The sequence below is a fragment of the Ambystoma mexicanum genome, chromosome 5p (genome assembly GCF_040938575.1).
Source record: "Ambystoma mexicanum isolate Mex_15411 chromosome 5p, UKY_AmexF1_1, whole genome shotgun sequence".
Classification (NCBI taxonomy): Eukaryota; Metazoa; Chordata; class Amphibia; order Caudata; family Ambystomatidae; genus Ambystoma; species Ambystoma mexicanum.
Window position 1 is genome coordinate 1,364,108,472 of NC_090930.1, and position 25,720 is coordinate 1,364,134,191.

The window sequence follows — 25,720 nt, forward strand, 5'->3', positions numbered from 1 at the left end:
TGTTTTGTTTCGTAGGAATACGGATATCTCGTTCTGTTGACACCTCGCGGCTAATACCTGCAGTTACATGGCTCCCTGTCCGCATTAGTGCCTGAATCAACGGCATTTATTTCCGTGCAACTACACCGGCCGCAGCAGGTATGTTTACTTTTTACTTTTTCCAGCGTGCCGGTCTCCCTATCAACATTATGTTATAAATGATGTTTAAACACACTATAGGTGCTTACTAAAAGCCTCTATTTTTACTGCCCATTCTTCTTTGTTTCAGACTGCCGACACACTTGTGAGCAGTTGTTTCTTGTCCCGTAGCAAGAGTTTCTCCAGCATGGGGTCTGGCATGGATTCACATGCTCATGAATATTCCCCGTCGTCAGGCTGGGAATCCTCGGTAAAGAAAAAATCAGTATCAGTTTCGTTTCTGATCTGTCTTTCGTAGTAGTAACCAATCACTGATCTCTGTGTCATACTGACCACAGCCAATGACTGCCCTCTACCTAAGCCCCGCCTCTGGCAGCCATCCTCAGACTTTTACCACACGTTCAAGTGTTGGGAGTCCTCGTGCTTAGCTCTCGAGCTTTTACTGCGTGTTTTGCGCTTTTTCAGGTGAATTTTCACATTTTTTCGGTTAATCGAGCCTCAAGCTCCACCGTTTCTACTCCCGTTAACGGCTACCCGTTGCGGGATTTTCCTACGCCCCTCAAGGGTGAAGATTATGTCGAATCAACTTCTTGGAGGATTCCAGAAGATTTGCGGCCTACTTCGAGATGGCCCAGGATGCGAGTTTGTCGCACAGACCCAAGCTGTTTCGCAGCTGCCCTGGATGCGGGCTGCAGAATGTGTTTAAGGAAGACGAACATTCGCAATGCCTCTACTGTCTTCATGGGGACAAGACTCATGTAGAGAAGGACTGCCAGTTCTGCAAGAACTTGTCGGAGCGGACCATGAGGGACCGTCGATCCCGTCTCGCAAGCTGGTTGGAGAAGGGCTCGACGGGTGAGAAGAAGAAGAAAGGGTCCGAGCGGGCTTCTAAGTCCTGTGCAGGCGCCCCGGCGACGGGGGCCCAACACCAGGCCAAGCGCCGCGAGTCCGCTGGCTCCGGGAGCGCCGTAAGGTCGGGCTCTTCGGTCGCCAGGCAGGGCGCACCTTCCCCGGCACCGTCAACCACGAGCCAACGCTCCGGTTCGGGGAAGAGAAAGTCCGAGACCCCGGGTAAGCTTCGGGAGAAGCCCCGTCCGATCTCGGAAGAGGGGGAGCGAGGCATCGCCCCTCCCCCGAAGGAGAAGGCCCGGGACGCACCTAAGGTGGTGAAGGCCCCTACCCAGCAGGCGAAGGCCTCTATCGAGGCTAAGCCGGCAGAGACACCGCCAGCGGAGACTGCCTCCGGGACTAGAGTTTCCCTGCCGCCAAGGAGGGAATCCTCTTTTCAGCCCATCGTCGTGGCCGCCATGATGGAAGAAGCGAGGGGGGGCACGGTGCCCTCCTCGAGCTCGGAGTCAGCTTCGGAGGAGTAACTGACCGAGGCCGTGAGGAACCTCGAAGTCCAATTCGAGAAGGTTCGATCCCGTCAGAAAGATCCTCAGGAGATAACCGAGGAAGACGACGATGGTGAGGAAGAGCGGCCTTCTCTTCCGGCGCAGCCGGATCCTAAGCCTCAGGATGGCTCGGCGGCCATTTTGTCTGCCATCCAGTCCTTATGCTCTGAGATAAGGACGAGATTCCCACGGCCCAGGCCGGAGGACCCGCAACCGGGCCCGTCGGGAAGTCCTCAGAACAAACGACGGAGGACCCAACCCTCTCCTCCGCTCGCCCCGTAAGGCCTACAGTTCCCTCCTCATCCTCCCACGAGTCGGGAGATGACGGTGCGTTGGGCTCGACGACGGGTTCTGAGGGCGACGACGACGGAACGGGTCTCCCGTCTCCCGTCGCACGGGCCTCGCCGCCCGACAAAATTGGCTCATTCCACGCCATGATCGCCAGGGCGTCCGAATTGTTCCAGCTCTGCCCGGAGGAGCAGAAAAAGGAAGGTTTCCTCTCTCAGCGCCGGGAGGCCAAGAGGAAGACGGTCATCACGGTGCCCCTAATCGATGACATCTGGGAGGAGGGCCTGTCGGTTCTCAAGAACCCCTCCACGGCACCAGCCAAACGGGACGAGAAGAAGTACCGGGTCCCCGACACCGCTCCCCTGTGCCTCAGGGCCCAGCCAACGCCAGACTCGGTCGTCTCGGCGGCGGCGAAGAAGAAAGCGGCGGAGTCAGCAGCCTCGACGTCGAATTCCCCGCCGGACGGCGAGGGAAAGAAGTTGGACGCCACGGAGCGGCGGGTCATTTCGTCGGTGGCGACGACGATCAAAGCGGCCAACGCCCTGGCGATCGTGGCCCGTTACGACAGGGAGCTCTGGTTTAAGCTGGCCCCCATATTGGACTTCCTGCCGGACGACAAGAGGTACGAGGCCCTGGAAATACTGCAAGAGGGCGAGGTGGCGTCGGACCACGCCATAACGGTGGCAACCGATATTGCCGATAACGGGTTCCGCCAGCTGGGCAACAGTGTTTGCCTGCGACGACGGGGTTGGCTCCGGGCGACCGACTTCCGTCAGGACGTCCAGACCAGGGTGTTGGACATGCCGTTCGACGGCAGCAACTTGTTCGGGAAGGCGGTGGACGAATCCCTCCAAGCCATAAAAACGGACACGGAGACGGCCCGCGCCCTAGGAGCGCTTCAGCAACGATGGCCCTTTCGGAGCTCCGGAGGCAGACAGGGTGCCTCCAAGGGATCCAGCGGTGGCTCGTCGTCCTACCACCAGGCGGCACGCTCCTCGTCTCAGGTGGCCAGGGCGGCAAGGCCACCACCTCCAAGCAGGACTGAACCGGCCGTGGTCTTGGACCCCCACCGAAGCACCCCGGTGGGAGGCCGGCTGACAAACTTCGTCGGCGTGTGGAAGTCCATCTCCACCGACCGTTGGGTGCTGGATACCCTGGCAAGAGGACACTCTATCGAATTCCTGAAGAAGTGCCCTCACGTTCCTCCTGTGGCCAGGAAGGAAAATCACGTCCCGCAACTGATGTTGGAAGTACGGGCGATGCTCAGGAAAGGCGCCATCAAGCTTCTCCCGAAGAGGCTCCGGGGCTCCGGGGTATACTCAAGGTACTTCCTCGTCAGGAAGAAGACGGACGGCTGGCGCCCCATCCTGGACCTTCGTCGTTTGAACAAATACATCAGATCACAAAAGTTCAGGATGGTCACCCTCCAGCACGTACTGGGACAGCTGGAGGAAGGTGACTTTCTATCGTCGTTGGACCTGGAGGATGCATACTTCCACGTTCCCGTCCTCAAAAGTCACCGAAAGTTCCTCAGGTTCGTCGTCCAGGGACGCCACTACCAATTCAGAGCACTGCTGTTCGGATTGAAGTCAGCCCCCAGGGTCTTTACCAAGTGCCTAGCACCAGTGGCGGCGCAGCTGCGCCTGCAGGGGATTCACGTCTACCCCTACCTGGATGACTGGCTCATCCGCTCAAGGACGAGGGAACTCGCCGTCGAACACACTGCGAGGACCGTCCAGCTACTCACAGACCTGGGATTCGCCATAAACTACCCAAAGTCCCACCTGGTGCCGTCGCAGGTGGCCCTGTTTCTGGGAGCGAAGCTCGATACAGTGAGGCGCCTGGCGGCCCCGTCGGAAGAACAGACGAAGACCATTCTAGGCAAAGTGCAGCGCCTGCTAGCCACGGACGTTGCCAGGGTGAGGTCCATCAAGTCCCTCCTGGGGATGATGTCCTCTTGCATCTACCTGGTGCGCCTCTGCAGACTACGGATGCGCCCTCTTCAAGAATTTCTCGACGCCCGTTGGATGCAGGCGACGGGCACCTTCGAAGACAGGGTACCCCTCAACGAGGTGTTCCGGCGGGCGATTCAATGGTGGGGCGTTCGAGCGCACCTCACGGCGGGCAAGGACTTTCAGACGCCGGCGTACCAGGAGACGGTGACGACGGACACTTCCCTGGAAGGTTGGGGCGCCCACACCGGAGATCTCCACGCAAGAGGCTTCTGGCTCCCAGAGGAGAGGCTCCTGCACATCAACGTCCTGGAACTCCGAGCCGTGTTCTGGGCTCTCAAATCGCTCCTCCCGTCGCTCAAGGGCAAGGTGGTGCGGATCTTCATGGACAACACCACGACAATGTTTTACATACGGAAGCAGGGAGGCACCAGATCCCCAGCCCTATCCAAGGAGGCACAGGATCTGTGGCACTGGGCGGTCGCCCAGGGGATGTTCCTGGTTCCCTTCCACCTGGCAGGAGAAAGAAACACCATCGCCGACTCGCTCAGCAGGGAGCTGCGCGCGTGTCACGAGTGGGAACTGCGCCAGGATCAGGTGGATCAACCCTTCCGACGATGGGGCAAACCCCAAATCGACCTGTTCGCAACAGCAACTAACTCGAAGTGCACGAGGTTCGCCAGCAGGTCTCCCCAGCCGAGAAGCATGGGCGATGTGTTCTCGTTCCCCTGGGACGGCCTATACCTGTATGCGTTCCCTCCGTTGCCGTTGCTGCTTCGACTCATCAGCCAGCTCAAGAGGTCCCGGTGCAGGATGATCCTCGTCGCACCGGCGTGGCCGAGGCAGATCTGGTTCCTGGACCTTCTGGACTTGTCAACGTCCCCTCCCATCAAGCTGTCGGCGGACGCGGACCTTCTCTCCAGAGAAGGAGGCGCCATCTTCCACCACGACCCGGCGTCGCTGAACCTGCAGGCTTGGCTCCTGCAGCGCTAGAGTTTGGAGGCTACGATATACCGGCCGATTGCAGAGAGGTTCTTGCAAAGGCCAGGGCGTCCTCGACTCTCAAATGCTACGGTCATAAGTGGAAGAGGTTCTCTATCTGGTGCCGAGCACAGAAGATCAACCCCCTACGGATTACGGCCCCTCAAGTGCTGCCGTACCTGCTATCGCTGGCAAAGGCTGGGCTAGCCCATGCCTCCATTAAGATTCATCTGGCGACGATCTCCAGATATACCAGAACCACAGGACGGACATCCCTGTGGTCCCATCGACTGGTAAAAGAGTTTATGAAAGGACTGTTCTGGTCGTTCCTGCCGGTGAAGGCCCTGGCCCCGGCGTGGGAACTTAACGTGGTGCTGACCAGGCTCATGGGGCCCCCATTCGAGCCGATGCACTCCGCACCGATGAATTTTGTGTCGTGGAAGACTGCGTTCCTGGTGGCCATTACCTCCGCACGACGAGTGGGAGAGATCCAGGCCCTATCCTGCAAAGCACCGTACTTGACTTTCCATGCCTCGAGGGTGGTGCTTAGGACGCACCCCACCTTTATGCCCAAGGTGCCGTCAGACTTCCATCTTAACAAGCCCTTGGTGTTACCTGTTTTCTTCCCGTCTCCTTCGTCGCCGGCCGAGAGGACTTTGCACTCGCTGGATGTGGCTAGAGCGCTGAAGTTCTACGTGGACCGCACAAAGAGTTTCCGGAGGACATCACAGCTGTTCGTGAACTTTGGACCTGTGAATCAAGGGAACGCTCTCTCGAAGTCTTCTATTTCCAGATGGCTCTCCGGCTGCATCATGCACTATCACCGGTTGGCTAACCGACCGCTGCCAGGCTGTCCGAGAGCCCATTCGACCAGAGCGATCGCTGCTACTACGGCGTTCTTATCTGGTGTGCCCCTGCTGGACATCTGCAGGGCTGCTACGTGGAGGTCGACGCACACCTTCACGAGATTCTACTGCGTCGATCGGGATTCCAGGGAGGAGTCCAGGGACGGCCAAGCAGTGCTGCGCAACCTGTTCGCTTAAGGTGAGCCTGGCGAGGAGGTAAGAGATGCTTAATGTTGAGTTTTTTGTATTGCTTAATGTTGAGCCTTTTGCCACCCCCCGTGGTTGTGCATGTGTGTACTGCTATTTATTCTTATATTCATGAGCATGTGAATCCATGCCAGACCCATGCTGGAGAAGGAACAAGTTACTTACCTGTAACTGTTGTTCTCCAGCATGGGTCTGGCATGGATTCACATGCGAACCCTCCCGCCTACCCCTCTGCGGCTCTTCACTTGGTCATACTGCCACTTCACGTGCTACCAAATCTGAGGATGGCTGCCAGAGGCGGGGCTTAGGTAGAGGGCAGTCATTGGCTGTGGTCAGTATGACGCAGAGATCAGTGATTGGTTACTACTACGAAAGACAGATCAGAAAAGAAACTGATACTGATTTTTTCTTTACCGAGGATTCCCAGCCTGATGACGGGGAATATTCATGAGCATGTGAATCCATGCCAGACCCATGCTGGTGAACAACAGTTACAGGTAAGTAACTTGTTCCTTATTTTCACTAGCATAATGACAGCAGGATGCCGGCTCATTAGGCATTCACAGCAACACTTTAGGTAGGCATTAAAGATCCCTGTAAGTGGATCATAGTTTCATTTCCTTTTTGACTTGTTTCTTTTTTCTTTCTCCCCTCACCTTTTCACAAGTATCTCATCAATATTGCACAGGGGAGCACCCAAAGGTTTCCTAATACTACCTTCACATAACAAACTTGGCATTTTTATGCACCAGCAGTTTATTATTTGGTGTTGCACTCTAACTTGGGAAGATGGAAGAGGGGGTTTGGTGTGAGGCACCGATCCAAACAAAAGGGAAAATACCTGGTCCTTCATATCATATGATGCTTTTCAATCACCTCTCATGCTAAAGCTTGGCAGCTAGTCAGTCAAGATATTACTTAGTGACGATGTCATGTCTGGTTGTTCTGCAGGGGCTGATCTAAGGATCAATATCCCTGACGAAGGTGGTTCACACTTGTCAATATACCACCGAAACGCCCGTTTTGCCACTGTCTCTGCACGGGGGTTGTGCTTACACCTGAGACCAGTGGACGTGGTCACCCATGCATACCATCACTCTGGACAGCGGAAGGCGTAGTACATTATTTCAGCCTTATGTACATTTTTTTCAGCTTCATGTTTAACTTGAATAAGTTCAAAACTTCACTGTCATTTGTTCTGTAATTCTAATTTACTCAGCCTTTTTCTACATTTTGGGGTGATTTTGCCACATAAAAAGGCCAAAAATACTAGACTTTATTGAGCTAGGGACAGTTAGCTATAGTCTGTTTCATGACTTATCCAGCACATTTAGCCTCATAGACAGACCTAGGCTGCTGTCATACTGAGCGTGATCTGTTATATTCAGCTTCTCTGTGTATTTTCTTTTCAAAGTTAAATGTATTTGTGTATTACCAAGATGTTGTAAGTTTTGTATATATTTGTCACCTTTTCTATGTGAAATTTTTCAGTATTTTCTTTAAGAAGCAATGATGTAATCAAAAACACTTTACACAAGCTCTATAATCTGTTTTTTTTGTATCTATAAACAATTACACTTTTGTTTGCACTACTATGTCTTTGTTGTTTTGTGTCAATAACAATATATACTGCACAAGCGAAGTATGTCAGGTCTTATATAATAATTTCTTTACTAAATTATATGATTTATTCGTGACAGCTACCAGTCAAATAATTGCTGGCAGCCTTTCAATCAGTTGCTTAATAGTATTTACACAGGAACACACTTTTGTTTAATTCCAGTCTTTTACTCCACTTTGTTCCCGGGGTATTTGGAGTTCCTCTTCGTTTTCACTACACAAATATATTTGGGACACGGACTAAGATTATAATTATAATGAAAATGTACTATAAATAATTACTATAATTCTAATATTAGTCTGTACAATTGTGTGTACTTTCAAGCACCAATTCACATGATAAAGCAACCTGAAAAAATGTATGAAATAGTATTTGAAACATATGTTCAAAGTATACACCACTTAGTCAGACAAAAGAAAGGGGGGGTCAAGCCAATCACACAATCAGGTGCAGTGGCTAGCAGTCCAGACATAGATCTCAGCAACAGTTAACCTGCTAACCTACCATTCCATATGTGTACCCCATCTAATTTACTCTATTTTACTTACATGTCATCCTCTGGTGTCCTTGCATTATGCCCCCGTTTCTTACTGTTAACAATTAACTTTCAGACCTCTGTTCCACTTTTGCTCCATCTTTTAACTATTAACTCAATCCCCTTCGTTTACTTTGCAAACACTTCCTTTCCTTGCCCATGTTGCTAAGTCATTAATTCCTTGCCACTCACATCCTTTAATTTCCCATCACACCAAGCTCATTCCTTGCGACTCACCACCTTCTGTTTCCCTGGCTTGCAGTTAGACAGTAGACGACCATGATTTGCAAGTCAATCTCTCCCAGACAAGACAAGAAGCCGTGGTCAGGGCCTTACTAGTAATTAAGCCTATGGGGTCTGTATTTAGACAATGCAACAAAAAAAGAGATGGGAAGGGGATAAGGCTTTTTTTGTGCTCCCAAGTTGCACTTTCTTGGAAAGTTAGCTGAATATATCAACTCACAGAAGCAGAGAGAACTGCAAGGGGAATATGCCCTGGACCTGGTGGTGGTGAGGCAGCAAGAGCGACCTATTGTATTCATGTGTGTTTTCAAATAAGGTGGAATGTGTGCGTTTCAGTTTCTGTGACTGGGGTAATGTTTGAGTGTATTTGTGACAGTGTAAAGTATAGGTGAAAGGATGTATATGTGTTCATGTGACTTTGTATCTATATATCCGAATCTGGTTTTGATTTGTATGTGTGTCTTTTGTTGGTCACATAAGAGAATAGTGTTCTGGACAAGACAATGATAAATGGTGACAGACTTAGTGTTGGGGGTAAAAGTAAAATTGACAGTATTTGCCATCCACCCAATTCATGGTTTGATCAAATACCATTTGTGGTATTCATGACAAGCAGTGGCATTTTAGACTGAGTTTTTACAGAACATCCACCTATTTTTACCTATTTTCAAGGTGGAGACAAAAAAAACAAGATGGTCCAAATGTTTTTAAATCTTCCATTTTACTGTACAGAAACGAAACACAGGTCCTTACCTTTAATAGAGTGACAAGGTTTTTTTTTTTTTTTTTTAGAAAGGACCATATTGAGGGGTAAAAATGTGGGCATCTTTGATTGCCTCCCCTCACTACCTTACCCACGTAATGCATGAAAGGGCCAGAATGTATGCTTTTATGCATAACAAAATCAACAGTATTGATATAAGCCACTACTGTAAATAATCAACTACTCCCTTCACATTGATGCTGAAAATGGCTGAAAAGAAAGGTTTAGAAAAAGTTTTTAACATTACCGCCATTTGTGGTGGTATTCCAGAAATACCACCTCTGCTGGTGCTAAACTTTGAGAAGGGCAGATTTTCAGTAATAGCACCGGTGGTGCTGGTAACCTTCTTCAGCGGTTTTAAAAAATCCATTCAACTCATAATTACCCTCTTAGTTTGTAGTTTTTTAATATGTAATACCTGAATATAACATCTTTCTATGTGTTTTTTTCAACTGTGTCCAACTGTAAGTACCACAAATAGTCCAACAGTCATTTCTATAACCACTCTATAAGTAACATCCATGGGTGCTATTCACTGTGCTATTAAACGTTTTGTATGGACACACTGGTGATTAACAAATTCACCAGGACACAAGTGTACATTTGTCCAGAAGCAAACTGAGGGCAATCTCTAATAAGATATGGACCCTTCCTGGCAAATAGGAGTTGTGATAAGCGGCTGTGGGTTGTGAAAGACCAAGGGTGTATGGGTAGCAGTGGTGCCAACATTACGATCCAGGGTCACATAATCTGTTATTTAAATGCATACATTGCCACTAGCAGTATGAACATTCCCCTGCAGCCAAGAATCCTCTCCCTCTCACTCACTGTGGAGGCCCATGTGTGCGGGCCACCCAAGCACATTTACAACATTGCTTATATCAAGACAAATGCCTCACTCGCTTACACAGAACTTGTGCAGGCTTTGCAGCGCTCTGTTCCTTTGTGGCAGGCTAGATTCTGAAGGATTTCGTCTTTTTCAATTCGTTTTTTACATTTTGGAGCTCTGGCTCATAGGGCAACAGCCCTGCCAGCCTGGGGGCACTTGCCCTGTTGCTGCCCCTGCCAGTGCACCGCTGGTTCAGTTGCAGTTTTATGGTAATCACTAGCAACAGTGCACCTGTGAATTTAATGGACATCCCCTTCCGTGGTAGAGGTACCTTGGCATTTGGCTGAATGCCTGTCCATTAGAGTACTACCTGTCATGTAATATGAGTACCAATCATTTTATAGCAATGGAAGGCATACGATTTGTGTATCTTGACATGTGATGGAAATACTTGTCAGATGATGTTAGCACCTCAATATTTGATGGGAATATCTGAGAATTTCCAGACAATATGGAAGGATGTCACTATTGAAAAGTCCAAAATATTCGCTTTTCAATGGTTTGTTATATAGTGCTTAATTTACTATATCAGGTATCACCCAACTCTGCAAGTCTGCATGTATCATCTACAAAGCAGTCACGAGCAGCAGACCAGCGTACCTGGCGGCTAAACTTCACATATCTGGTGGCACGCACACTCCTCGTGCAGCAAATCAACCAACTGGCTTGAATCTCAACTCGCCCGCAAAGAGAGGACCTGCAAACAATCATTCTCTTGTCATGCACCCACCCTCTGGAACGCAATCCTGGTGCGGGCTCGGAATGCCCCCACAATTCTCCAATTCTCTCAAAACACACCTCTTTCAACAACCCCTGACCAAGGACTAATTCCAATGGACGCACATACTGATGCACAGATCCCACAAAAGATGCCAGCCCAAATGCTAGCTAAACACACGCAGTACAGCGCTCCACGCTTTAAACAATACAAATTTCAAATAAAAATAAACTCACCAGCCATAATGTTATATTTCTAGGAAGGATAAAAGATAGTCTGACCTTTTGGATTGTAAATGACCATCATGATGCACCAAGATTTCTTTAGCAGCACATCACGGCATTGAGCCATATTAGTGAGATCGATCACCAAGCTTTACACTTGCTGTGATCACTGTTTAAACTGCTGTTTACAAGTTCAAACCCTGCCAGGGTCAAAGGAGCCATTTATCCTTGCAAGTGTTATACATTTATTGTCATATTGGTTAATAACATCTTATATTCAAAATTCGGATTCCAAGATTGCAGCGACGCGGGGAGGACGTGTGTGAAAGGAGCTCCATCCTCTCCCCCATCGGCCGCAACAATAAAGCCCATCAATAAGGTGGGATACGGTCCTGGTACCCTCTCCGCAGGTTGGAGCTCATAAGAACCGGCGGAGAGCCTCGGGCGTAACTGAAATTTGGACCATTACAGCCCCACAGACGGGACCGGGAGGAGGAGCAGCGGCTCGCGGCACCCGACGACAGACGGCGGGCAACAGAGGACAAGGACGCAGCCCTCAATGACTGGAGCCCCAGGCCGCAAAACTAAGGCGGAGCTTCCCCGGGGTCCAGAAAGTGCAATCGGAGCCGAAGAAACATCCCTGGAAGCCCGCGGACGAGAAGCGGGAGACATCGCGCAAAAGGCTCCATAAGCAGGATAGTGAGGTGGAGCCACAAACGCCGCCATTACGCCGCGAGCAACCAGGCACTTGGGCGGCCCCCGCGGGGAAAGCAGCCCCAAGAGACGTGCTCACAGAGAAGAATCCAGGGGGACCAGGAGGCACGGAGGAAACGTGATCCCGACATACACCGAGAAAACTAAGGAAGAAACGAAACGCAGTTGGAGAATAAGGAGAGGCCTTACAACTAGATTCAGAAGGCATAGCAGTGGAGGAGGTCCCGGACCCTACAGACGGAGATGGCCCACGGGGGCACACCAACGTGGGTACATCACACACAGGCCTTTGGAGGGGGCATAGAAGCGGGGGCGGCAGGGGAGAAGAGCGAGGAAGAAGGGAAACCGTAAAAGTCATATGTAAACAGGCGCAAAAGGAATACAGGAGAAAGAATCTACTGTGGAGGCTGAATCCCTCTGGGGGAAGAGAGCCATATGACACAATTCCTATGGGGTAGAGGAGACCCCACTACCCCCCGGGGGAGGAGAAACCTCACAAACAGCAGCACTCAGCACCGGGGTGGCGAACATCAGGGGCGTCAAACCCATAATGCTCCACACGCTGTGCAGAAGAAAAGAGACCCACGAAAGGTGGAAAAACAGATCAGGGGGAAGCAGCAAGGACATGCAGCCGGGGGGAACCAAACGGTCACCAGCACCTATGTCCAAATTAAGGGGAAAACTTGCGCAACATACCCAACAGTTGCCCCAGAAAAAGCAGGATCAGCGCCTGCCGCAACTGTTGGGCGCAGAAGCAGCAACGCCTGCAATCTCAACGAGAAAGAAAAATGAAGGACAGACCAACAAGGCGGGATCAGACATGGAGCCCGAAGAAATGGCAACAAGAGAAGATATGAAAAAGTGGTTTGGGGAATTCCAGGCCCAGTTTATGGCCACAATGCAGGCCCAATTTGAGACCATCAAAACAGATATGAGATCTGTAGTACAAGAGCTCAAAACAGAGTTGACATCCCTAGGGGAAATGACGGACACCTGGGAGAAAATCACGCAAAATCTGGACAAAGAGGCGCAACAGCAGGCAGAAATCCAGGAACAATTGCTGAGATGGACCCACAATCTAGAATTACAATGCGAGGATTTAGAAAACCGTTCAAGGAGGTCCAACATAAGAATTAAGAATATGGCAGAATCGGTGGAAGAAAGAGACCGGAAAGAAGCAGTCCAGCAGGTTTTCAAGGATATCCTAGACGCAGGTGAGGAAGAGGAAGTAGCAATAGACAGAATACACCGAGTGGGCCCCAAGAGGACAGGAGAACCCGGCGCAAGACCCCGAGATGTCCTGGTGGCACTAACCTCTTACCAACAAAAAGAACAGATTCTCCGGAGAGCCCGGACAATGAACCACATTCAAATGAACGGGGAAGACATCCAACTCTATCAGGAGCTGGCCCAGTCCACATTGCAGCAACGAAGGGAAATGGGTCAAGTGGTAAAAGAACTAACGTCAAAACAAATTACATACAAATGGACCTTCTCATTCGGTCTGCTCTTCATGTGGGAAGATAAACAAAGAAGGGGCACATCCTGCGAGGAAGGAAAGCAAATACTGGGCATACAAGAACAAGAAGAAATCAGCCAGAGAGGATTGAGAGAAAGGTCCGCCCAGAAAAGACCAGATTGGGAATGGAAGAGAAACGACAGGAAAGTAAAGGGGCCTCAGACAAAGGAGTGAGAAGCCCGACGAAGCAACCAGATACGTAAGAAACTCAGAACTCCCGAGACCCAGAGACACTCCAACCTGCTCAACCAACCAGCAGTTCCAGAAGGAGTGAGACCACCGCATTCACAGGTGCGACCAGGGAGGGGGGGGGACTCAGGACAACACTTGGAAATTAGAGGGTTTTAGAATACCCTAAAGGTTATCCCTGAGTCATTGTGGGCACGGCGCGGACAGCGCAACGCCAGAGCGGTCATAGGAACCAGAGCCAGGTTGAGGTGGAGGGGGGAAGGGGAGACAACGGAAGAGCAAGTTGTGGGTTGCTCAGTTGGGGAAAGGGGAAACATCTGGGAAAGAACACAGATACATGGGACCACATCGAGGCAAGTTCATAGGGATATAAACCTCCAAGACGATACAATGGGGATAAAAATACTAACATATAATATCCGCGGGTTAAACTCCCTAGTGAAAAGGAAGAAAGTGGAACTTTTTTGAAGGCAAGGGAGGTATGATATACTCATGCTCCAAGAAACACATATAAGCCAGGACAAGAATAAGATTAGGCTGAAAGGATGCAACCAGATAATACAGGCGAATGCACAAGAAAAGAAAGCAGGGGTCATGATAGCTATCCGATACTCCCTAAATTTATAGATACTCCACACAGAGGCAGATTAACAGGGGAGATATTTATTCGTCAATACAAACATTGATGGATTCCCCATCACTGTAGCCGACATATATGCTCCCAATACGGGACAGGATGGGTTCCTCAGAGACGCTGTAGCCAAATTAGAAAAATGTGCCACTGGGGAAATTATGATGGGAGGAGACCTGAACATAGCATGGGATCCAAACCGCGATAGATCCGGGCCCAGGCAACAGGGACAGGGAACCCCATTGAACGCCTTAAAGCAGAAAATGTCCAATTTAATGCTGGAAGATGTATGGAGGCACACCAACACCACACAGCAAGGATTCACATACTTCTCACATGTACACAGGACAATGTCCAGGATAGATTATCTCTGGGTCACTACGGGCCTACTGGGTAAGATACGTAAGTCAGAAATAGGCTCCATCTCATTGTCAGATCATGCCGCATTGTGGGCCGAGATAGACCTGCTCCCAAAACCCCCAGGGTTGTGGAACTGGCACAACCCAGAGGAAATAATCAGGGATCCAGTGTTAGGAAACATACTGCGGGACCACATCACAGAATATTTAGTCCTGAAAAATTTGCCAGAAATTTCCAAAGAAACACAATGGGAAGCCTTAAAAGCAGTTACCCGAGGACACCTAATTGCATTAAAGAATCAAAAAGGGAGAAACAGAATGCCCAATGGGAAGTAGAATTAGAGACTAACATAGCAAAACTCCAAGCAGAACTATCGCAGAAAACAACCCCAAAGCTGCAAAAAGCACTCAAACATATCCAAGGCCAACTAGACTCCCTTCACACAAAAAAAACGGAAAGACACCTGTTAAGAATGAAACACTGGTACTACATAAAGGCTAATAAAGCAGATACGCTTTTGGCCAGGCAACTCAGAGGGAAGAAACAGGATTGGACGGTAAGGGCGCTGGTGGATGATAAAGGACAAAAGAAAACGCAGACAACAGAGATAGGGAACATATTTGAGCAATTCTACCGGCACCTATACTGGTCAGATCTACCAGACGAGAGGCTACAAAAAACCTACTTAGGAGGAGTAGATCTTCCAAGTCTATCGGAACTAGATAGACAAATGCTGGGCGAGGACATCACACAGGAAGACGTCCTGCTAGCAATCAGGGACCTCCCTAGGAACAAGGCCCCAGGCCCAGATGGTTTTACCGCACAATTCTATAAGACATACAGAGACATACTTGCCCTTGGCCCTAACTGAATTATTCAACTCCTTCAGGGATAAGGGAAATGTCACTCAATCCATGAATGAGGCAAAGATGTTGGTGCTTCACAAGCCAGGGAAAGATCCACGACTCTCTAGCTCATACCGTCCGATAGCCCTGATAAATCAAGATGCAAAGCTATACATCAAAATATTAGCCTCCAGGCTCAAACAAGTACTCCTGAAATTGATCCATCAGGACCAATCCGGGTTTGTCCCGGGTAGACAAACACACAACAACATTAGGAGGATCATCCACCTGGTAGAAAAAACACGAATAACACAAATCCCAGCGATAGTACTGGCCCTGGATGCAGAAAAAGCGTTCGACTGCGTCGAATGGTCACTCCTTTTTAACACACTGAGGAAAATGGGGGTAGGGGAGACATATATAAAGATTGTAAAGGCAAACTACAACTCCCCCAACATACGAGTTGCAGTGAACGGAAGCCTCTCTAATATAATTCCAATTAAGAGAGGAACAAAACAAGGGTGCCCGCTGCCCCCCCTCCTATATGCGATATATTTGGAACCACTTCTGGCACGGTTAAGGGACAGTAACGAAATAAAAGGCATAGGTATGGCAGGACATACCCACAAAATAGACGCCTATGCAGATGATATGCTAGTGACCGTGGGGGAACCGGAGAATTCTCTCCCAACTCTAATGCAAGAAATCAAGGCATTCTGCTCCCTGTCAGGCCTGAAAATCAACAGACAGAAATCAGAAATACTAACACTGGCAGGTGACACTGCGCAAATCCACAGGGTAGCCTCAGAACTACATCTCAAGGTAGCGAAAACTGGGGTGAAATACTTAGGAATTACTTTGACAGGAAAATCCAAGACATATACTCACAGAATTACCCCACAATGCTACAGCAAATAAAACGGGAATTGATGAGATATAACCCCCTGTCGATATCATGGTGAGACAGGATATCGGCAATTAAAATGACAATATTACCAAGACTGTTATACTTATTCCAAGCCATACCAATTAAAATCCTACTAGCTTTCTTCAAAGCTCTAACGAATATCGCCATGGCCTATATATGGCAGGGGAAAACCCAGAAAGTATCAAAGGCGGTTTTTACTGCCCCAAGAAACGAAGTAGGATGTGCACTCCCACACTTTAAAAAGTACTACGAAGCAGCCCAGCTATGGGTACTGAAAGAATGGATACCAGACAACTCCCAGAAACTATGGGTGGCACAAGACAGAGCGGTGGCGACAAAGCCCACCAGACATCTGCTCTGACTAGGGAAGAAACAAAGACACACAAATGTACAAATCAGGGAAATAATGAAAGCGACCCTGGAGGTCTGGGATCAGGCATCACAGAAAGGTACATTAACTAAAGATCCGGCTCCCTTCATGCCCCTGCTCAGAAACCCTGAATTCCCACCAGGAATGGAGAAAAGAGCTTTCCATAAATGGGAGGAGGCGGGGTGTAGGATGGTTGGAGACATGTACCAGGAGCAAAACATAAGATCGTTTGCAGACTGCACAACGCTGCTAAATCTTAACACAAAGGACAAATATAAGTACGACCAATTATACCACTGGTTAGATACCCCGAGAATAAAAGAAGCAGAAACAAGGGAATTAACACCCTTTGAAACTTACATAATGACACACACCAGAACAGAAAAGTTTGTTTCATCCACCTATGAATACATAAATACCTCAGAGGAAGAAACAAAATGGACATACATCAAAAGATGGGAAAATACCCTACAGAAAACCATCAGCAGAGGACATTGGGAACACATTTGGAAAATGATACCAAAGTTTACAAAGGCGATACAACCAAAAGAGATGTGGATGAAAACCCTCCTTCAATGGCACTATACACCGGAAAGACTCAACCAAATATTTCGGAACACCCCAAACAAATGCTGGAGGGGATGTGGAGGAGAAGGGAACTGGCGACACGTATTGTTGGCCTGCCCAAACCTACAGCAATACTGGGAAGAGGTCAAGGCACATATGAAATCAATGTTCCTGTCAATGGGGACCGTAGGAGAAGAAGTGTGGCTGTGCGGGATGTGGGACCCCAAGGACAGACAACTCACCAAGAAGCAGAAACGAAACTTCATGAGCCTATTGATAGGCATGTGGCTTGAAACAGCCCACAAATGGAAACAAAAACACCCGCCCATAAACCATTGACTGGATAAGGAGAGTATGGGCACGCATAGCAATGGAGCGTATAACCTATAACACATAAGGGGCCCACCAAAAATTCAGAGACGACTGGGGTGAAACCCTGGAAAACCGCCAAAGTGACTATATGGAGCAGTGGTGCCCACACAAGATAAAGATCTTGGACATGTTTAATTAGCAGGTACAGGACATGCCTCGGTCAAGAAGTTAAAAAGAACAAGGAAACTCCTGGATGGGGGAGGAAGGGGGGGGGGGTTGTTGGGAATGTTATAAGTAATATGTTGTAAAACCACTAAAAATACTTTAAAAACAATACATTCTATTTCTGACTGCCTGTTGTGTCTGAAAAGATTTCAGGGCTCCAAAAAGTTACTATCAATCAGTAACCATGTGATTGATCTTGCCCAGGCCTAACTGGCCTTTCAGTGGCACAAGCCCTTTGGATGCCTGCATACATAGTCCACTTCAGCTCTTATAAATTAGCAAATCCCTCCCATAGATCTGTATATTTCTCCCCCTCTCTTGAATAGGCCATGCATGGGCTGTCTTTGTTTTTCTGAGAGTTCAAAGTTTCCATGTTGAGCTTAACACCATCTGGTTTCCACCCTTAACACCCTACTGAAACTGCCCTCGCCTACGTTCTCAACTCCCTCCTTACTGCTCGCTACTCTAAGCAATCTTCTGTCCTCGTCCTCCTTCACCTCTCTGCGGCCTTTGATACCGTTGATCACCCCATACCCCTTACCCCTAACCCTTTCCTCTCAACACTCTTTCTTCCTTTGGTATCAGTGGCTTTGTCCTCAACTGGCTTTCCTCCTACCTTTCCAACTGTTCTTTTGCTGTCTCTTGGGGCGGTCCTACCTCTTCCACTCTCTCCCTGGAACTCGGTGTTCCCCAAGGCTCTGTACTTGGCCCTTTTCTTTTCTCACTTTACAATTCACTTCTCACCCCCATCATCTCTTCTTTCGGCATATCACATCATTTCTACACAGATGATACCCAGCTCTTCCTCTCCTTTTCTTCTTTCACTCCCGAACTCCACCTTAATCTTTCTTCCTGTCTTACTGCTATTAAAAACTGGATGTCATCCCACTTTCTCTCCCTCAGCTCTGAAAAAACAGAAGTTTTATTTTTCCCCTCGAACGCGCTTGCCCCTCCGTCTCCCCCTTCTTTTATTCTCTTTCCACCTACTAATCTCCCTATCTCTGCCTCTGCTCGCAACCTAGCCTCCACCTTGACTCTTTATTTTATTTTGCATTTTTAAAGCGCTCACACAGCCCACGGGCATCGAGGCGCTGTTAAAGGAATTGTTTGGTTTTTCAGTTGCGTAATCGTTTTTTTTTTTGTCTTAGTTGCGTATTTATAACGCGCTTAAACACCCAGAGGTTTCTAAGCGCGGACTCGGGGATCAAACCTGTGTTGCTTCGTGTCGTCTTGCTTCCAAGGCGCGCACGTTGCTGTTAAGCTATCCTCCCGGGATGATACCCTCTCTCTTACCCATCATATTTCTCGTAACTGTCACGCCTGTCGCCATCACCCATTCAATGTTCGCAAAATCTGTTCCTCCCTCACCTTCCATGCTACTAAACTCTTAATCTCTTCCCTCATCTTCAACCGTCTTTTCTACTGTTCTTCTCTCCTTTTTGTACTCCCCGTCTCTCATCTTGCCCCCCTCAAATCCCTATACCACTCGTACCCTCTGTCTTCCTGCACCTTATGATTCCATCTCCTCTTCGCTTTCTTTTCTCTGCTGGCTTCTCTTTCACTCCCAACTTAAATTTAACTTTCTCTGTCTTGTTTTTAAATCTCTTCATGATCTCGCTCCCCCCTACCTTTCCTCTCTCCTTTCTTTCTACTCTCCATCGCGCTTCCTCCGATCCACTGATCTCTTCTTACTCACTGTTCCTCCATCCCCTTGTGCCTCTTCTCGTTTCCATTCCTTTCAGCTCCTAGCCCCTCTACACTGGAACTCCTTACCTCTCTCTATCCGTTCCATCTCCTCTTACTCCTCCTTCCGTGCCTCCTTGAAATCTTTCCTTCTTCACCCCCACCCGTCCTGACTCCCCTCCTTTCACTATTTCCCTCCTTCATCCCTTTCCTCCTTCCTACATCCCCCTTCTTCCCCATTCTCTCATCCCTCCTTCCCTCCTCCTGTTATCTCATCTTCTTCCCCGGCTCTATTCCTCTTTTAGACCTTGGTAAATTGATCTACATACTGTTTTTGATGCTTTGTTTCATGTCTTTGTAATGTTATGCTTCTTGTTTATTACAATGTATTTGTGTTGTTGTAATGTAAAGCGCTTTGGCATAAAGCTTGATATAAACCTATAAATACAAACACTAGGGAGGGGTTGCGAGTGTGATCAAACGTCGCCTCTTTCCCTTTTTTATTAAACAGATACTCCGTTTAAACACGGCTTGTTGCAAATAGGCTGGTGGAGGGAGGGGGGCAGCTCAGCCGCCTTGTTGTGTGTTCTTCTAACGTGCAGCCTCTCAGAGAAGATTGTGCAATATTTCAGGATGCAGTGTGTCACGCATGGTTTCACACTAAAGGATGGCAAGCAACCATGATTTTGCGGCACGTTTCTTCACAATTCTGACCGAGCACGTGCATAGAGAGTGCGAATGCTTACTGTGTTGTATTGTCACCGGGATTGCACGGACAAGCTGGGTTTGATGCTAGGAACTGCACCTTCTTATATTAACTAGGTCACATGGAAACACACGTGACCACACGCATGCATGAGCTGTCAGGTGACCGCTTTAGGTACAGTCACTTAGCAAGTATAGGATTGTTTAATAAAGACTAACGCTGCCTATGAGCCAAGTGTTTGCCCCGATCCTTTCCACACACGTGTACTCCAATGTCCAAAAGTATCAAATCTAGCACACACCATAACAAATGTTTGAACTGGCTCTCATGCCTCCAGCTGTGTACCACTACCACCGGTTGCAAGAAACTATTTCACTATCCAGAGATCTATAAACTATAATTTATGGCCGCGGCTTTGGGCAGGTACGATAATTTGACAGCGACGTAAACACAGTATAGACTTGAGGATTCCTGCGCCGGAGAGCTCTTACCTGGATCTCTTTGATGTTCTCCACAGGAGCGACGGGCTGTGTGTGCCTACAGCGGAAGCCTACCTTCGCCGAAGGTAACAGGAGTCCCGCTACTGGGGCCAATGTGCTATCTAACTCCATGAACATTTTAGTCGAGACACCGGCCATCTGTTGGCATCGTACCCCCCTGCACTCTTCCTAGCCTGTGAACTACGGCACCGGTTCCAGCACTTAGCACTGTTGTTTATTGGTTGCTAAGGAGACAAGGAAGAACCCTTGAGAAAAGGGAAACTACGATCCTCCTTGCGTCGTCCCAGTCTGCTGCTGGCTACCACTGTTCTCCCTCCCTTCAGCCTGCCTCTTCGTTCTAGGGTTACATCTCTATTGTTCCACATCCTGGAACCGGCGTTGCATGAAATTCAGTGTCCCCGAAATTCCTGGTACACAGCGCATGCGCTAAATAGTGCGTGCTACAAATTAAACAAACAATTACAATTAATCTGGGAAATGCAGATTAGAAATATTAGAACTCTGTGTGGAACCCTCCTCCTTGGTGGGATGAAGCAGTGGGAAGAAAGGGGCGTGGGCCCAGGGCATGCAACACAGTATATCTCTTCATTGATCTCAAGCCTGGCTATTTGCATAAAAGCAAAACGCATTATGGGAACTGTCTGTCCTGTTCTCCCTGTGAGACTCGTCTAGGAAACTGCAGTAGAAGCACTGGAGAGAATGAGGGTGAATAACTGTTGTGAAATCAATACATGGAGCAGGAGGAAGTTTCAACCTCGTTTTATTCTTTGTGCGTGTAATGTCATTTTTTACTATCTGTCAGAAAATTCTATCAGTAGGAAAATCTGACAGCAATTGTAATGTCATTTTTTGCTACCCGTCAGAAAATCCTACCGATGGCACTTTTTGACAGTGTAGAAGGAAAGTGGGGGTACATTTCAATGGGTAGGCACATTTGACAATCCATGCAGAGGTAGGAAAATGTGACTGGGTAGGAAAATCTGACAGCAATTGTAATGTCATTTTTTGCTACCCGTCACAAAATCCCACCAATAGCACTTTTAGATTGTGTAGAAGTAAAGTGGGGGTACATTTCAATGGGTAGACACTAGGCACATTTGACAGGTTATGCAGGGGTAGGAAAATGTGACAAGGTAGAAAAATCTGACAGCATGTAATGTCATTTTGTGCTACCTGTCAGAAAATCCTACCAATAGCACATTTTGACTGTGCAGAAGGAAAGTGGGGGTTCATTTCAATGGGTAGGCACGAGGCACATTTGACAATCTATGCAGAGGTAGGAAAATGTGACAGGGTAGGTGTGATGCTGGAAAGGCACTGGAGGGACAGGGCCTCCATATCCTTGTCCTGTATTCCTTTTTCACGTGTGTTCTGTGATGTTTTCTACGCAGGAGTCCATGTGGGACTCTTGGCAGTGAAGCTCTTCCTCTTTTTGGTTGTGGTGAACAGACCCTTGGGATACCCTTAGGGCACCCATGTTTGTTTGTTTGTTTGTTTGTTTATTTATTTGGTATAGCGCAGAACCAAACCCGAAGGGGTAGCTGGGCGCAGACAATACAAGGATACTTGAGAACTTGGTTACAGGAAATATACAGTTATACAGTTCACATTAGTAACAAGGTGCATGTACAGGAAAATGCGGCACTACAGTTCAAGCTAGTTAACCAGAAATCAATTTATCTAGTTACAGTCATCTAGGGTCTCTAGAGCAGGTGGCAATGGGACGGTCAAGCTAAGTGTCATTGGAGCGTATCCAGGTGAGGACTTTCCGCCTGAAGCTAGGGTAAGGTTGGTCCATTCTGAGATCCAGAGGGAGTTTGTTCCAAGTTTGCGCAGCTATGACCGGAAAACTGGAACCGCTAGCTGTACTCTTTTTGTATCTAGGCACCACTAAGTTATAGGCATTAGTCATTCTAGTGGGACGGTTTGAGGTTCTCTTGTTGACTCTGTTTGCCAGGTAAGGGGGAGCTATGTTGTTAAGACATTTGGAGGTGAGGGAGAGTATTTTGAGGGCAATCCTGTCTTTGATTTTTAGCCAGTGGATATTTTTCCTCGAGGTGGAGATACGAGCTCTATTAGGAGTATTTAAAGCTACTCTAATAGCGTTATTTTGGAGAGTTTGGAATTTATCAAGGATATACTTGTTCGATCCTGCATATAGAGCATTACAGTAATCCAACTTGGATATGATGAGTGCATTGGCTAGAGTAATGCAGCTAGTCTCAGTTAGAAATGGTCTACATGCTCCGATCAATTTACAAGTATATGCAGTGGAAGATGCTAGTGAGTTAGTTTGTTTCTTGAAAGTGAGCGCTGAGTCAAGATAGACCCCGAGGGTTTTGACTGCAGGCATCACTTTGATGACATTATTGTCGATGTTGAATGAGGCATAGTTTGGGTCAAGTTTTTTGATGGCCAGCTCTGAGACGAGGATCAGTAACTCAGTCTTGTCGTCATTCAGGCAGAGGCCGTGAGATGCCATCCATGCCTGAATGAGGAGATAAATCTTATTTACTAAGGTCGTGTCTTTCAGGAAGTTGCCCGAAAGGGGGATAAGGATCTGAGTGTCATCTGCGTAATTAGTGTAGATGATACCCAGTCTGTCCAACTTGTCAAACAAAGGCTTAGTAAAGATGTTATACATCGTCGGAGATACACATGATCCTTGAGGGACACCGCATGAAACTTGTGTGGGATCAGCGGCTGCTAGGGGGGAAAAGACTCTCATTGTCCGGTTTGCAAGGAAGGATTGTACCCAGGTTATAGCATCACTTGAAAAATGAGCGGCGCAACTGAGGTGATTGCATAAGACTGCGTGATCTACCAAGTCAAAGGCCGCAGATAGGTCAAGGAGGAGTAGCATAGCTGATTTGCCATTGTCCTTCAACTCGTCAATTTGGGTCTTAAGGTCAATCAGGGCTGTTTCAGTACCATGACGGGGACGGAAGCCAGATTGCCGTGAGCCTAGTAGGTTGTTAGTTTCTAAGTAGTCCTGAATTTGCAGGTACGCTACTCTGTCAATAATTTTAAGCAGAAAAGGGACGGTGGTGATGGGTCTGTAATTTGTCGGTATTGCGGGGTCAAGTGTTTGTTTTTTTAGCAGGGGAAGCACCCAAGATTGTTTTAGGTTATTAGGCACTAGGTTAGACTTAAAGGATGCATTGATAAGTTTAGAAATGAAGGGGGCTAGGTCTCTAGCTGCATCTTTTATAATTTGGGCAGGGCAATTGTCTCCTTTGCAGTTGAAAGGCTTTAGAGATAGTATGATTTTTTCTGTCTCTTTTATAGATATTTGTCTGAAGCTAAATGGGTGAGGGGTGTTAGGCTGGTTTGGAGGGAGCTTTGGCTGAGGTGTAGGCTCCGTTGGCAGGAGCAGGGAAGCTTTTTTATTGGCAATTTTGGTTTGGAGCAAGCTAATTTTACCCGCCAGGGCATTTTGTATATTAGTGCACCAGAGCTTATTTTTAGAAGTGTTATCAGTCGGAGGTATGGGTGATTCCATTTCACGGAGGATGGAGAATAGCTCCTTGGTATCTGATTTGGCCTTGGATATTCTATCATTAAAGGTATTTCTTTTAGTACTTATGATTTCCTTTTTGTACTGTTTGGCGAGAGTGGCTAATTTAATTTTGTTCTCCTCAGTGGGTGAGTGTTGCCAGATTGACTGCAGCTTTCTTTTTTGAATTCTGAGGTCTTTCAGGTGTGGTGTGAACCAGTTGTTTAGGTGACAAAGTTGTTTACTTTTGCGTATTTTGGTAGGGGCAATCAAGTCAAGTGCCTTAATCATCGTGCTGTTGTAAGCTTCCACAAGCGAAGTGGGGTCTGTGATGGTATCTAGATTGTCGAGAGTGGGGAGGAGGTGGGGTAAGAGTTGTTCTGCTGTGATGTCTTTTTTACTTCTGGTGGGGAGTGGCGGGGCCATAAGTATAGGTTTGGGTCGGATAAGGTCAAGTGAGGCATTGAATACAATTAAATAATGGTCAGTCCAGGATTGTGGCATTATGTTGGTAATGCTGATGTTGCAATTCCGATCAACAACCCAGTCTAGGGTCCTGCCTTTGGCATGAGTAGGGGAGGAGACTTTTTGTGTTAGGGCGTAATCATTCAGAAGTGAGGCAACAGATAGGGCGTGTTTGTCATTACAGTCATTAAAGCCCAGGTTGAAGTCTCCCAGTAATAGAATTTGAGCATGGTCTTTAGTATTATTAGTTAGGATACTAGTTAGGTCCTCTTCAAAGGTTCCTAGTGGTCCAGGTGGTCTGTAGATGACATACATGGTGAGGGTACGGTTACAAGAAAGGTGAAGTTTAGCAGTAAGGAGTTCGCATGATGGAAATAGCAAGGTAGTAGCTAATTTAATAGGTAAGGTAGATTTATGGATGATAGCTAGGCCACCTCCTTTGGTGTTCGGTCTATCGACTCTTAGTAGTTGGTAGCCGTCAGGTATTGCTAGCATAATGGCAGGGCCAGCCGCCTCATGGAGCCATGTTTCGGTTATGACTAGCAGGTCTATGTTCTCATTGGTTAAGGTGTCCGAAATCTCTGTAGCGTCGGCTACCATGGATCTAGCATTGATGAGTGACCCAGTTAGTGATAGGGTGCTAGTTAGTTTATTCAAGGGAGGTTGTTTATTTTTAGTAGGAGTGACTTTTTGTAAAGGTGACTGGTTAGTTGTTATGGGGGCAGGGTGGAGAGTGGCAGGTTTGAAGTATTGCGAACGTTTGTTTGCTAGATCGATATAGCCTCTATAGTTGTGGTGGGATGATGGTTCATGGAGACGGGACAATCTTGCCCTCAGTCTCATGTTTCTGTCCTTAGGAGGGTGTGAAGCAGCGGATGCAAGTGCCATGGTGGGGAGGAGGCTCAGTACAAGGTGTAATGTTTGATATTTGGTGATTTTCATTATGGTCGTGGGCAGGGAGGAGTTAATGATAGGCAAGTCCAGGTTCAGGCTATAGGTGTAGACCAGTGCTGCGTGCAAAGGCGTGTAACTATATGAGTTATAGCAATTCGGTAGCAGGGAAGTCTAAGCAATCTAGTAAGAGACCGTATATTGGTAGTTGGGTAATCTAGGCAAGTACAGATGAGCTAACTAGGGCAGTGTATCACCTAAATGCGAGAGTCACAACGCAGCCAAAAACACATTGGACAACAGGGAGTAACTAAGGCAGTGTTTCACCTAAATGAGAGAGTCACAGTGCAGCCAAAAACACATTTGGGATACATAAAGTAATTAGGGCAGTGTTTCACCTGTTGACAATCATAAGGCACAGCATAAGTCACAAGTCGAGTGTGGTCTATTGGCGACCATAAGGCACCACACAAATCAGAAGGCACAGATCAAGTGTGGTCTATTAGCGACCATAAGGCACG

General features: G+C 47.9%; 1 protein-coding gene across 1 annotated transcript in view; it reads right to left on the reverse strand.

Annotated features, from left to right (window-relative positions):
• The window catches only part of DNAH5 (dynein axonemal heavy chain 5), a 4,235,244-nt gene extending 4,214,510 nt beyond the window's left edge, over positions 1-20,734 (reverse strand). Inside the window, exon 1 of the mRNA XM_069613779.1 lies at positions 20,339-20,734. Coding sequence (XP_069469880.1) covers positions 20,339-20,485 — 147 coding nt within the window. The 5' untranslated portion in view covers positions 20,486-20,734. The remainder of the gene's footprint in view (positions 1-20,338) is intronic.
• Between the last annotated feature and the right edge of the window lie 4,986 nt (positions 20,735-25,720).